General features: G+C 39.7%; 1 protein-coding gene across 1 annotated transcript; it reads right to left on the bottom strand.

Moving 5' to 3' along the window:
• Positions 1–2,010: 2,010 nt before the first annotated feature.
• Positions 2,011–11,926, bottom strand: LOC140950944 (alpha-1A adrenergic receptor-like). The gene is made up of 2 exons (XM_073400158.1): positions 11,679–11,926; positions 2,011–3,324 (listed from the first exon to the last, which is right to left on the bottom strand). Exon 2 carries the CDS (start codon positions 3,281–3,283, stop codon positions 2,216–2,218), a length of 1,068 nt encoding a protein of 355 aa, XP_073256259.1. The 5' UTR covers positions 3,284–3,324; positions 11,679–11,926; the 3' UTR covers positions 2,011–2,215.
• Between the last annotated feature and the right edge of the window lie 1,775 nt (positions 11,927–13,701).

Genomic DNA, 13,701 nt, shown 5'->3' with positions numbered 1-13,701 from the left:
CAAGAAAAGGGCTAAAATTTCCTTTGCAAAAGGTTGTGGTGATCGAACTTGATACATAATAGTTTTTTGTCTGTAAATAAAATCCTTGGAGCTCGATAGGATAGGGATATTCTTTTCCTTAAGTTAAGTACCGTATTTATTCGAATAAGCGCACAACCTCGAATTAGCGCCTACCTCGAATAAGCGCCCATCCTAAAGGCAGTAATAGTTATTTAGCCCCAGCCTCGAATAAGCGCCCACCCCCTCCCACTCAAACTCAAATCAGCAACCACCCCACCCCACCCCCCTTGCCCGTCCCACCCAAAAAATAATTGAGTGCACGAGAGTAGTATGGGTTATTATTTATTCACTGGTTTACAATTTCTAGATTCCACAAGTTTCAACTCCAATTTCCATATGGGAGCAAAGTTCTTTCAGCTGCAATATCTCTCGCTCGACGTTACGATGTCGGACATCGAGGAGGCAGCACCAGAGAATAGACCATTTTACAGTTGTGGACTGAGTACCCTAGCCTTCGAGTGAATGTGAGGCTGACGGTGACCTGGTTTTGATGCAAACCCCCTTTCCTTTTTTACGGAAAGTGTCCTTGAAAAATACTAGTTAGCATAGGAATAACTCCATTTACATAACAAAGTAGATTCCATAAGTAACTGTAAAATGACCTCTTCACTTGACATTGAAATTGAAATTGAATAAGTACCAATAAGAGAATTCCCCGAAGACGCAGTTTTCTTCAGAGTATTTTAGAGAAACCTTGCTTTGTTAAATATTTGCGTTTTGTTATTTCTATTTATTGTTTTGTTGCAAAGTAAACGTACTACACTTGCTGAAAATGGTAACAATTTATTAAGCGCCCACCTCGAGTAAGCGCCTAGGGCGGTTAATCGAATAAATACGGTGTATATATGCGGATCACTTTATTATGACTTTAAGTATTTATTGGTTTTTAAATGCTGTTGCTTTTATTATAAGAAAATGAATTGCGTGACGAGATAAAAACCACAAGACCTGTCACGGCCCTTTTTTGGGGGGGTTTAAGGTATTTGAGACCTGAAATGATTGGAACAATTTGTTACTCCACTACTTCCCGGGCTGTGGGGAAGCCATGATTTGAGCAACGCTTGCAGGACGAGATTCTGGTTCCTTTTAGGTTATTTGGAGCCGAGGGAGGAGTTCAGTAATTCCTAGGTTAGCCTGTTCACAGACCCTCTATTTTTTTCTTCAGAGATCGTCTCGCGCGAATGGAAATAATTTAATTGGCAGTATTGCGAATGCCGAGGTGCTGTTAAACGACAAGGCGTTGACATAGGGGAGGGACTTAATAAACCTCTTGTTTTCGCAAGGATGTCTACAGACGTTCGTTTCTTTATTTTTTCTCGCGTTTCGCGCTCGAACTCGCGCTTCGCGAGTGCTGCCGAACTGTTGAAAAAAGAACAAAAAAAAAAAAAACGAAAAGAAAAATGTCTGTGGACAGGCTATTCAGGTTTAAGATGTAAAGATCCATTTACCTCGCCGTGTGCAATTTTCGTTGTCAACACCGCATTAGCGCAAGTGGTCGGTCAAATAAACACCATGCATTCAGGAAGATTCATGGGCTTGCGCTGGTATAGGGGAGGTAGTGATCGTTTAGGAGAAAAGAGCTATTTAAAGTCTTGTGTATGTCTTTTTAAAAACTGGAAGAGTTTTGTTGGTGTGTTCCAACTCAGAGGTCAAAATTGGTCATGATGATGGTGATGATGATGATGCTGATGACGATGATGATGTTGATGGTGGTGATAATGATAATGACGCTGAGGATGGTGCTTATGAGGATGATGATGATGAGGGGATGTCGATCACGATGACGATAGTAAAGATGATGATGATGATGATGATGAGTTTTGTTGCTGGAGTCCGACCCAGATGTCAAAATAGATGACGAAGACGACGTGACGATGACGAGGATGACAATGTTGATGCTGATAATGATGACAATGATGATGATGATGATGATGACGATAACGATGACGATGATGATGCTGATGCTGATAATGATGACGATGATGACAATGATGATGACGGTAATGACGCTAGTGATGATGCTTATGAGGATGATGATGATGATAATGATTAGAAGGATTTTGTTTACAAATTGCCATTTACTCTCGCCCATGCTTTTGCCCTTCCTCATAAAACCAACTGCTCTTGCCTTCATCTCTCTCCTTCCCTCTCATCTCTACTGCTGATTGGAGATCTCCGTGGTTTGGCTCATACCTCCAAAAGTGGAACGCCTTCTCAGCATCGCCATTCCCGGGTCACTTGTTCCGGAGTGCGATGTCTCTGGTCTCTTTCCCATTGACTTTTTAACGCGTTTCTTAAGCGTTTTTCTCAACTCTCGGTTGGTAAAACAAAACAGGCACGGGTTCACCGCTGAGCAGCTGTACCGCAGAGACAGGGTTACAGGGTACACCGTAAGTGGCACATTTCTGTGTCCAATATACATGCCTACTACTAACACCACCATATGAGGTACCCAGCAAACGAGGAAGGCCCCGACGATGAGTGAAATACGCTTCGCGGCGCGGAAGTTTTTACGAAGTAAATCCGCGCGAGGTCCCACCACTGGAACGACCCGAATAACCCTCTTTGCATGATTTGTAGCGATACGATAGACTATCAAGTTTGAAGAAACCATGATGATAGCGGGAATGAAAAAACTACCAATTGTCATGAAAAGAGTGTAGCTTTCCTGGTTTTCACTTACGCACCCATTGCCTTTGATTTCTATCGGCTGTGAACGCCAGCCCATTATTGGCAAAAGTGCGGCGAGAAGTGAATACAGCCACACGCCGCCAATTACTCCCGCCGTTGTCTTCGTCGTGGTGAACGCCTCGTATTTAAACGGGTAAGCGATGGCGAAAAACCTCTCCATACTCACAGTACAGAGGTTTAAAGCAACCGCGGAAAGGCTGAGGAGGCTGACTGTTACTACAAATCGGCAATGGGCGACGGATTGGAAACGAAAGGTACCCATAAGCTGGCTGATGTTGACTGGCATTACCATGGTAACAATTAAGGCGTCGGCGACTCCTAGGCTAATGATGAAGAAGTTGCAGATCGTTCTTAGGCGACGATTTAGATAGACGGTCAGTATTATCACGCAATATACACTTAGAGATATGACGATGATTAAAATGTAAAGGGAAATTAAACCTCTGGCGTATTGAGCAGTATACGTAGTTGATGATCGCTTGCCGGCTAGACTAGTAGACAAGTTCGTAGGATGTGTACAGTTGGTGGACATGATTTTTGTTGAACTTTGTTCACTCCACGAAAGCGTTCAATCTGCGATCGAGATAAAGAGTGCAATTAATAGGTTTTAATATATAAAGTCATATGGCCTGAAATATCAGATCGGATTAGGTAATTTGCTGCGATATGTTCTTCTAGAACTGCAAATCAATCATTTCCGAAAAAGGACTGCAAAACTGTAGTCTCTTTAATTTCTCTTTAAATCGAATTGAGCATAACAAAAAACTTAAATACTGTATTTTACAAAAGTGAAAAGGCTTACCCTCGTTTAACCACCTGTATAGAAAAAAAAAAAACATTCGCTGAAAAAGGGATAAATTTAAATTTAGATTTATTCCGCGACGGTCATCAGCCCTTTCTACTTTTCAATGGTGCTAATGAGAAACAACCTTAACAGCTACCCAACACTATCATCTATGCCTTTTCTTTAAATCACGAGAAAAATAGCCCAAAGATTTTCTATAATAAATCACATAAAGGAATAGAATATTACTAAGCTATCACTTTGTCGCCTCTTTAGTCAAGCGATGTGGGGTATTCACACTGACGGTGTCAGCAACTTCCCCGCATAAACAAATTAAATGTTTTACCCGGTAGACATGTTACCTTTACTTTGAAGAGCAAAACCTCGCTTCAGATTCAAATTTAAAACACAAATACACTTTAAGCAGTTTTGGTGTATACTAAAGATGTTAACGATATCAAGCCGGTCGCGATCTGGGGAGTTTTGAAAGCCCCCTTCGGATAAGTATATTAAACTACTGCATTCGCACTATGGTCATATAAATTATTAGGATGATTTCTGCAGGAAATCATAATAAGTCATTGTTCTTCCTGGCAGGTGAAAGATTGGATAGGATTTCATTTTTTTTCGATGTTTTTAGTAAGTCTTTGAAAAATCGCTTTTTTTTCTAGATTCAACCTTTTTAAAGGTACTTGTTAGTTTTAAGCAAAGTGCTTTGCGTTCACTCTTAAACAGATTCTTGTTTTAATCCTTTTGTGCTAGATTTTAAGAAAGTTTAAACGAAAGAAAACAGCGCAAAACTTAACTATATTGTTTTTTTGGCTGATAAGATATGAAGTTTATATTTCGTTAAAATAAAGTTTTACTCATATATAAAGAAAGAGAGATGCTTTTTTTTACATGGAACATTCGACTGTAGAAAGCACCAGAGAAGGCAAATTTTTATTTTGAGACAAGAAAAGAAAGACTCATATTGAACAAAAGATAATCATCTAAGCGACACCCAGTGCTTAATTAGGAAAAAAACAGCAGTTACTCGTATATGTTACCCTTCGGAGTAGTGTATTTAAAATTGATTGGTGTGCCGTTCACTTTTTTAAAGTAAAGCGAACTTAAGCATCAGCGAAGGTCCCTAACAAAAACAAGTTGACATACTCAGATGTTTTAAAATATTTTTTTTGCATATACAATATCAGCGGCTTTCTCAAAGAGAAACAATTTACAACAATTTTCCTGTTCAATGGAGCAATTACTGGGGTGTTTTGCTCCATTTTTAATTCTTGAGTGCAATGTTTTTGCTTTAGTTTACAATGAACATAAGTTAACATTTTCTGTTTTCCTCCCCGCGGAAGGATCTTATTTCAATTTAAGACAAATTTCTCTTTATTCCAACTCGACTGTGTACTAAGAAAACATTTTTCCAGTTCCGGTCTATTTTATTTTTAATTTTTTCGTCGCCTACTATTTGTTCAATTTAATTCCAGCTGTCTGTCACCCTAAAACAGCCTCTTATAAGATGCAAAAAGAACATGAACCATGGTCATGTTACATTGTTAGCGATCCGTTTTATGGAAAAATTTCAACCTTTGGATTTAACTGTATTACTAGTCAAGAGATTTTGTTATTGCGTGCCTATGCGGAAAAAGCCAAATTCAAACATGTGGTCGATATCTGAGTTTAAACAAGCTTGTTGGCTGATTACGATTTCATTTTAAGCACTGAAAAAGTACTCATAAATAACTTTAATTTTCGTTTAGCCTTCTGGTAAAATATTTACTTAAAACACAGACGACGAGTGAAAAACCTTCGTCGCAGACTTAAAAATCAGTTCGTGACTTTGTTCGGAGCATTCCAAAAAAAAAAAAAGAAAAGAAAGCCTAACGAAGCCAGCTTCGTATAGAGCTGCCATCTTACCTTAAGACAGACTCCCTACAAAAGCAAATTTCGAACAAAACCGATCTTTATACCGCAACGTAAGGCTGATCTTTTGGAGATGAAATCTAAGAAAGAAGTGATAAATCTGAAAATGATTTCAGTTTTCCACTTTACGAAAAAATTTTTGGGGAAAATTAAAACGACGTATCTGATTCTAAGTCGTCATGACAGTAAATAAAAATCTTATTTTACGGATATAGATTTACGTCGTTCCCAAACGTCTTAAACAGTGCATTTCGGTATATTAGAAATAATATTGGTGAAAAAAGAAAAAGCTGCCTCGAAATGATTTTCAAAACAAATAAAGAAGACCTTCAGTGATTTCATCAAAAGATGTATTTGATGTCAGAAAGATAAAAATCTTCGTCGGTGAAAAAGCTGATGAGAATTAAAAATTGAAATTGTACGACTGGAAAAGTGAAGCAAATACATAATTGAATATCGACTGACTGAGGGTAAATTTATCTCGTACCTGACAGCTATTGTCTCCAGCCTTTCGCCTCAAACACAGAAAATCTATGAATTTTCCGGCAGCGATTTTAGTTTCCTGGCTACTTAACAGCTTCAGTCCTTTTTAATTATACCTTATTTGGCGTTTTTTCTAATTTATTTTTTAACGCGTTTTGATTTCCCGCCATGCCAGCAACGCATCTTCCCCCAGGGGAGGGGGATAAGAATCCCACATGAATACGACAGGTGTAGTCGTCGGGAAATTAATTAGCATTTAGCCTCTAAAGGGGTCCATTCAGGGCGTGGTTCAAACAGACAACAGATAAACGCTGGGTGGTTTTCGTTGCACAAAAGACATTGGAATCAAATGCTGTTTTAAACAGAGTACGACGGCTTGATTGGTTTTTCATTTACTTGATACCTGTGTGGGGAAAATTACTGGGGACTTTCTGTCCTAAACATCCTAAGTGAGTCCAAAATCTGCAGTACACACCCTTAATCGAGACGAGGTACACCCCGGTCCCGTTTTTGTTATATGGGAATCCCCCCTGGGGGATTTCACGATATCAGGAAATGAAATTATTATCCGAAAAGGTTTTTTAGCTTTAGGACGACGGCAACTTTCAAAACATACTGCGAAAAAGTGAAAAATGTTCTTAATAAATGAGATTTCCTAGAGGAAAAAAACGGCTGCGATTGATAACCACATAGATCGCTTAAAGATTAGGTAAAACCACGCTCGAATGACCACAAAAACTGCCTTTGACTTTGATGGGAAAGCAATTTATTAGAAGGCAGTATCTGAAGTATCGTATAGTTGGAGAACACATTTTAAAGAAATGTCTGCCGTTCGCCAGCTATGAGTAGGTTCGAATTAACAAATTTACGGAAAACAATTTTACTACAACAAGCATTTGAAAAACTACCTCTCGATTGTCCAACGGTCATTTTCAATTTTCAAGATCAAAAGATAACAAATGCTATGTGTTTAGACAGGTTAAAGAAAGCAAGCTTGCGGTATGTGTCCAATCATTATCTTGTCAGGAACTGGAAATTATATTAATATTTAAGACTTGCTCCTGTTGGAGCCATCGTGTAAAATGCATTTTATTGTGTGTGCAATAACGAGGAAAAGAAGATAAAAAGATGCCTTTTTTCTTTCTATCACTACTTCAATAGTGTTTCAATGTTCTTAGCTGTACGGGCAGCCATCTCCCTCTGAATTCTAACCAACAGTACAAACATTTCACTGCTAAAAACATGCGTTTTCAGCTCTCTTCGAAATAGCAATTTGTCCGTCAACATTGTGAAAGTCCAAAGGACATCTTTGCTCGCTTGCATTGGCCTGAAACTCTCGTACATAACACCATCAGAAATTTAGTTGCGGAGAGTGTATATGTTGTGGTTGAATGTTTTCCTCGGTTTGAATTTTATTTTACTTTGTATAAAACTTATTATCATACATTACCATACCTCAAAACAAAGGAAAATAAAATTTAAACCAGGGATAAATTGAACCACATCATATACGTCCACCACCGCGTCGACTGTCTCCCCAACCTGGTCTCATTGAGCAGTAGTTTCCCGTAGTACTAGTATGATGCTGCAGGGGTACCCAACGGCAATTTTCGGAAAATATCTGTTCGGAAGACGGTTTGAGAACTAGAATTTTCGGAACATTTGTTGTAAAATTTCTTGCTTGCCTGCCTCTCCTAAGGTTTTCGAACATCTACAAAATGGTATAATTACCCATTTTAAACAGATATTTACCCTAAAAAAGGCCACCTAGAATTTTCGGGAGCCTTTTCCTGGCTGAAATTTTCGAAAACGTAAGTTTTGATCCCTATAATTTTCGGATCACTAGACTTTCAGCTAGGAAATCCGAACAGATGAAAAGTTTTTAGGGGATAAAACTATGCCTATATCTACCTTTTAAATACTAAAATACGTTTAACAATGCTATGTTTGAGTGGTTTTGAAATATATCCTCGTTGGGTGCCCCTGATGCTGTAGAAGGTATAAATTATAAGTCCGTATTTGAAGTAGTGCCAATTAAATAGAAGCTACTAAACAGCCTCCGATCCTTCGCTACTCTGGGTTTCCTGTGCCCCGTTCAGGCGACCAGGCACCCTCTGTTGCCAGTCTCCCTTCTCAACCTATTCCTTAGGGGGTTTTCGGTTTCAAAATGGCTTGGAAAACGAGAGGACCCTGGAGACGAGGTTGTGTCTCCTTTTTCCTTCCCAGTTCCCCCTCTTTCCGCCACAGGGAAGCCAGAGAAGCCTGCGGAGAAGGCTAAAAAGCTACTTTACTACGTACGTGAAGCTTAGTTATTTTTAGTTACAATTTTTGACAACACAATACTTGGTAAACACGTGTAAGGGACCGATTCTCCTCTGTGAAGGAGCTAGATGTAGCGGTAGTTCTGCCGGTTTAGCGCGGTCCTTTCTTGCTGTAATTGCCAGTACCTGTTTCAACCACGGCTACATTCAGCTTATATTCTCTGGACTTAGGAACTCCGCAATAATTATCAAGAGAGGGCTGTAAAACCAGACTGGGGGTACTATGTAAAATCATAGCATAAAGGAGGCGGGGTAACATTAGCGTGAGAAAACAGCCGACATTTGGCGACGCTACCACTGGGACGTCTGAGAAACGAGCGCAGAAATTCCATGCTGATGACGCGTCACTACCCAGAACTGGGTAGTGCTTCTGATTGGTCGTGCTTCGTGGAAAATTTATTTCAACCAATCAGAAGCACTACCCAGATCTGGGTAGTGACGCGTCATCAGTATGGAATTTCTGCGCTCGTTTCTCTGACGTCATTTCTCGGGGAAACTAATGGTTGCGTCGCGAAATTTCGGCTTTCTTTTTTCAGGCTAGGGCAACATGCAAGTTTCTCTTTCAAGAAGGGGGGTGGTATAGAATTGTTGGTGGGCAGGCTGTCTTTTTTAACAACATCAACAAGCTTTAATCTACAATAATACTGATTTCTTTCTGTTGATTCAATGTGAACAAAGCATGGTTTATATGTGATCAAAATATTACCACTAATTAGTACCAAGGCCATGAACAATTTATATAACAGAATAGGGGTGTATCCAGGATCTCAAGTAGGGGGACTGCCTTTATAAGAAAGAAGTAACTAACAGAGGCAGTGTCCCCCTTAAAAGTAACTACTATTCACTGATATAAAGACATTTTCAGCCAGGAAGTGTCCAGTGAACCTCAGCAGACGTGAAGATTTTGCGACTAGAGTCATACGAGGATGCTTCCTGTAAATAGACTCGTAGTTCAACCAAAGTAGTTTATTCAGCCATTACTACAAAAGTATGTGGTCGGGAAAAATACCGCATGTGATATATTACACGTTATATAACCAACATGCGTGACGTAGAGAAATCGTTATATTACATAGTAATCATACGAGATTAGGTACTGTTACACTTCCCCTGTTCCATCACATGTCAAACATGACGCCAAAAGAGGTCGAAGAAACTTGCCCTTCATGTGAAACGTGGGGAGTACTTGGAAGTTGGCTGAAGGTAACAGAGTGTCAGATCGCATTTATAATGAATTTGAATGCCAAAAAACGACTTCATTTTGTTTTCTCTGTTCTCCAAAAAAGCGGCAAATCTTACAATCTCTCTCCAAAGTCTTTTGAGAGTTCCTGAAAGAGTTCTGTCAGGAGCCGATTACTCTTCCACGCTGGCTACCGTCATTGTTGGCAGCATCTCAAATCGCGCTTCTGAGACTCAGCGTGTGACGTATGATCATAGCTCTGCTCTGATTGGATATTACTGAGAAGGCGTGAAAAATATTCCGCGAAAGCTATTTCTATAAATAATTTTTCGTCGGAAAGGGCTGACTCCAAGGGCTTATATGGGAGATGGAGGCTCCAAGTAATCGGCTCCTGGTTCTGTGCAACGCCGAGAGGTAGCGGCTTAAAAGGCCCAAAAATGAGCAGCTCAATGAAACAAACTGCCAAACATTTACTGGAACGACAAGCTCCACGTAAGTTCGCTGACGGGGAAACAGTTAAGACTGTACCTGAAGCAGCACTGATAACAAGTCCGTGGAGGAATACAGGGACTAATAGCTCGCATTCTGAGTTATGTTCATGCTGGTCATGACTCAAGCAGATTCTGAATCGAAGGCAGTAACGCAAATGACTCAGAGCTTCAATCCAGCGATTCATAGGACGATTCATAAGACGATGCGCAGTCGGACTGTTCTGAATGTTCCGAAGTGGTCGGCTTTGCCAAAAGTAGTTTTAACGTAATGTTCCAGATGCAGTCGTCAAAAAACCGTGACATGACAAAAGGAGTGAATTCATGTTTCATGTGAATGAAGAGGAGAGGCGGGGGTTGTCATTACTTTTAAGTGACCAGGAGGGGAGTCAGAGCTACTTGGCTTTGTTGACAGAGGGGCACTACGTAATATTACTCAGGCTATGCCAGGCTCGTTTTACAGCCTTCCCCTCCTGATGATTATTGCACAGACCCTCAATGACAGGGGTTTGGATGGGGTGTTATAGACGCTGGCGGGCTTATAGAAGGTACTATAGTCGTTAAGCCGTTTGGGGTGGTGGTTACTTTTTCATACGCGCGCGAGGGATTATTCAAATTCCTAAGGGTCGGAGGCTTAGGATACAACTTCGTCTTCAGGCAAGGGTAAGGTCCTGCTTTGGCGACTGGGTTAAGGAATGCTGGGTGCATACTCATTATACACGAATGGGTTTGAGAGTGGCGCAAAATAATCTTTTTGTCATGATCTGATGACGATATAAAGGCTTTAAAATACGTTATCCATTTACGTTATTCATTTTTTCTGATCTCCAACTGTGTACTATACGAATTTCAGATAAACCTTTGAGGTTTGTTTATCAAAGGAAGGAATAGAACGAAAAGACGCCGGAGGGCTGTTGGAATTTTAGTTTTGAAAAAGCCGGGTAAATTAGCTGATAATCCGTAACAAAGACTGCCGCGCGACACTGCGAGGGCACTATCGTCTTCGCCAGTCAAGTGGAGTGATAAAAAGTTAACTTACACAGTCCATACATGTTTTTTTTTGGCCATTGGGAGTAACTAAATTTCAAAGAAAAGATAACGAGGTTTTTGGTCAAATTTGGGCTGTATCAGTATTCACTGCGGCCATAACTGGTCGGGAGTACAAACACTGAAAAACCTTTCCTTTAATTTGAGAGATAAGATGTGAACAGCTCCTACGATTTGATCAGCCAACAATGGTTGAATCAAAATGTACTCTTCGCATCTTTTAGATTGGAGCAATGTGCAACTCACTCACAGATGATAATTATCACGAAACTATAGTTTATATGCAAATTTCAGGAAGACTAATGAAGAAACACTCACATGGACAACAAGAGAGAAAAATCACTTCAATTTTAGCTTGATGAGGTAACCTAGCATCAAAATGGTTCTTTAAGCTATCCCCTCAAATAGCAGACGAGGTTCTATAAACGCGACATACCTTGATTCGTTGATTTTCTTCCTACTCGTCCTAAGTAAGGCAAGCGAGGCAAGTCTTAGTCCATTAGTGGATTTCGATGCGGAATTTTCAAGAAGTAAAAAAATATATATATGCAGGAGAAATAATTGGTTTGCTTCGATACTTTTTTTAAACAATGAGAGTTCGATCAGCATTCGAGTTTTTCAGGTTGAGGCCGGAGAACCCCATACTGATTCTAATTGTGAACATGTTCGTGACCTGTGTTCTAACTTAAGTAGTTTTATCTTACCTGATCATGAACTTTGCAGACTCACTTTGAGATGAGGTTAAAGCTGTAAAGTCTAGCAAGTTGCCAAGTGAAATCCTCGGTCATCTAGTGACTGCCAGTGTTTCGTGATCCGTACACATCAACTGCCTCAAGTTATTACTGTAATAGATAACAAATAGCCGGAGAACCTAATTATATTTCCACCATTAAGCTAAGCTCAAATGAGTCAATCACCTTTGTAAAACGTGTCACTTATAATGCCGCGGAAACTTTATTTTCTTTGCTGGATTAAGGTGTTCTGAAGCCGCTCGTGTATTTTCATGCCTTTCCCCACGCAAACCGTGATGTCATATCCTGTTATTTTGACGCGTGTTTTTGCAAGTAACTTTCGTTCTAGCAAAAACGTGACCTTATAGACCCTAAATACACTTCCTTACAAATGATGTGGTAAAGAGCCATAAGTTAAAATCGGTATATTAAACAGCGCAGCGGCATTTAGATAACTACAAGAGTGCCGAGTTTAAAGAGCAGTTAAAAGCCGCCTTCTTTGCCTCGAGGGATGAGGAAATTAGAGGGCCATGGATGACTTTCCAGGGTGCAATCGCAGAATTCGTTTTGATGCTTCCCTCAGCTTTAAATTCAACAGTTAAAAGTAGGTATTATCCCTGACATCAAATTTGAATTTCAGAAGTTAAAAAAATTACATATATCTAGAGAAAATCTGAAATAAAATTTGTCAATGAATATCTTTATTATGTAATTTTATACAACGACTGTAGTTCGGCGCGTTTCGGTTTTTTGAATATTTTACATATTAAAGTTCCAAAGTTGTTTTTGAACTTCTGAAGTTATCATGTGCTTCGTTGAATCGGTGATCTCGACTCACGGACATTTAAAAGAATGTGCGCCATGGGCGTACGGAACACGAATTATCAGGATATGTTTTCAATTCAAGGAAGCGTTTTTGAAAAACGAGCGGGAGGATCGACCCTTCTTTCACTTCCCTTTGCTTTTAGCGCAGGGGTATTAGCATATGCAAACTCATCATCTCGCAAAAAATAAGATTTGAAACAAGCCGGATAAATTCAACCAAAACATAGTTCTTAGAAGGGAAATCTAGTTAAGATAAGAACATCTGGAGTACTTAAATCAGTGAATACACATCACGGAAACAATCTCGTGTTGATACCTGGGATAGGTCGCCTGTGAGGCAAAGCGGAACAACTGTCATAATTCATTTTTTGAGAGTCCCCGTTTGACTTCGAAGGGAAGAGAGAGATTAGCAGTCATCACTGCGGGTTGTCGATACTTGTCCTCCCGAAGTCACGAAAAGAAACAGTGCACAAACATAAATCAATGAGTTCAGTCGCTAGATCTCCAACAAAGAACTGGATCACTGAAAAAGGACTATCGATAAACCGGTCACGAAACACGGAACATTCTAAAACATAAACAAATTAATAATTTTTCTAAAAATAAATAAATAAAAATAGAAAAAAAAATTTAAATAAAGTATAAAAATAAACTGGTATCATCTCCGAAAATATACATGGAAGTAATTAGCTGAGCAAGAGAGAGGGTGTTGGAAACACCCCCTGCAAATAATGACTGTCATGAGTGAGGCTTTTCCCACCCAGTAACTCTTGACAATTGTTCCGCATGAGATAACTCATTTGACGGCATGATCTAATTGACACCCTCTCTTAAATATACGCCTCTTTTGTTTAGTAAATGCCCCCCTACTATGTTAGAGTGATTTTACTTGAACCGTGAAACAGATACTAACAAATAGTGCAAAATAGTGGGAGGTAAACAAAAGAAGACAATGGAATTAGTTCATAATAGTGCGTAGTATTCCACTACCCCTGGAGGGGGGGGGGGGATTACAGAAAAAATGGGTGGGGGTGTGCGGCACGCTTCCTGAAACCCTTACACTATTTCAGACCAAAATTTGTGATTTTCCCTACCCTATTTCAGACCTGACCCTTAAATCAATACGCCTGACAAGCTGTTACTGCACGTACACGGTTGGCGTAAACCTTAT

This window comes from Porites lutea, chromosome 10 (genome assembly GCF_958299795.1).
Source record: "Porites lutea chromosome 10, jaPorLute2.1, whole genome shotgun sequence".
NCBI classification, from domain to species: domain Eukaryota; kingdom Metazoa; phylum Cnidaria; class Anthozoa; order Scleractinia; family Poritidae; genus Porites; species Porites lutea.
Note: the sequence above shows the minus strand (reverse complement) of the source record. Positions and strands in the feature narration are given on the sequence as shown.

Excerpts from the sequence above, each read along its gene's own strand:
- LOC140950944 (XM_073400158.1), bottom strand. The coding sequence starts at position 3,283 with ATGTCCACCAACTGTACACATCCTACGAACTTGTCTACTAGTCTAGCC.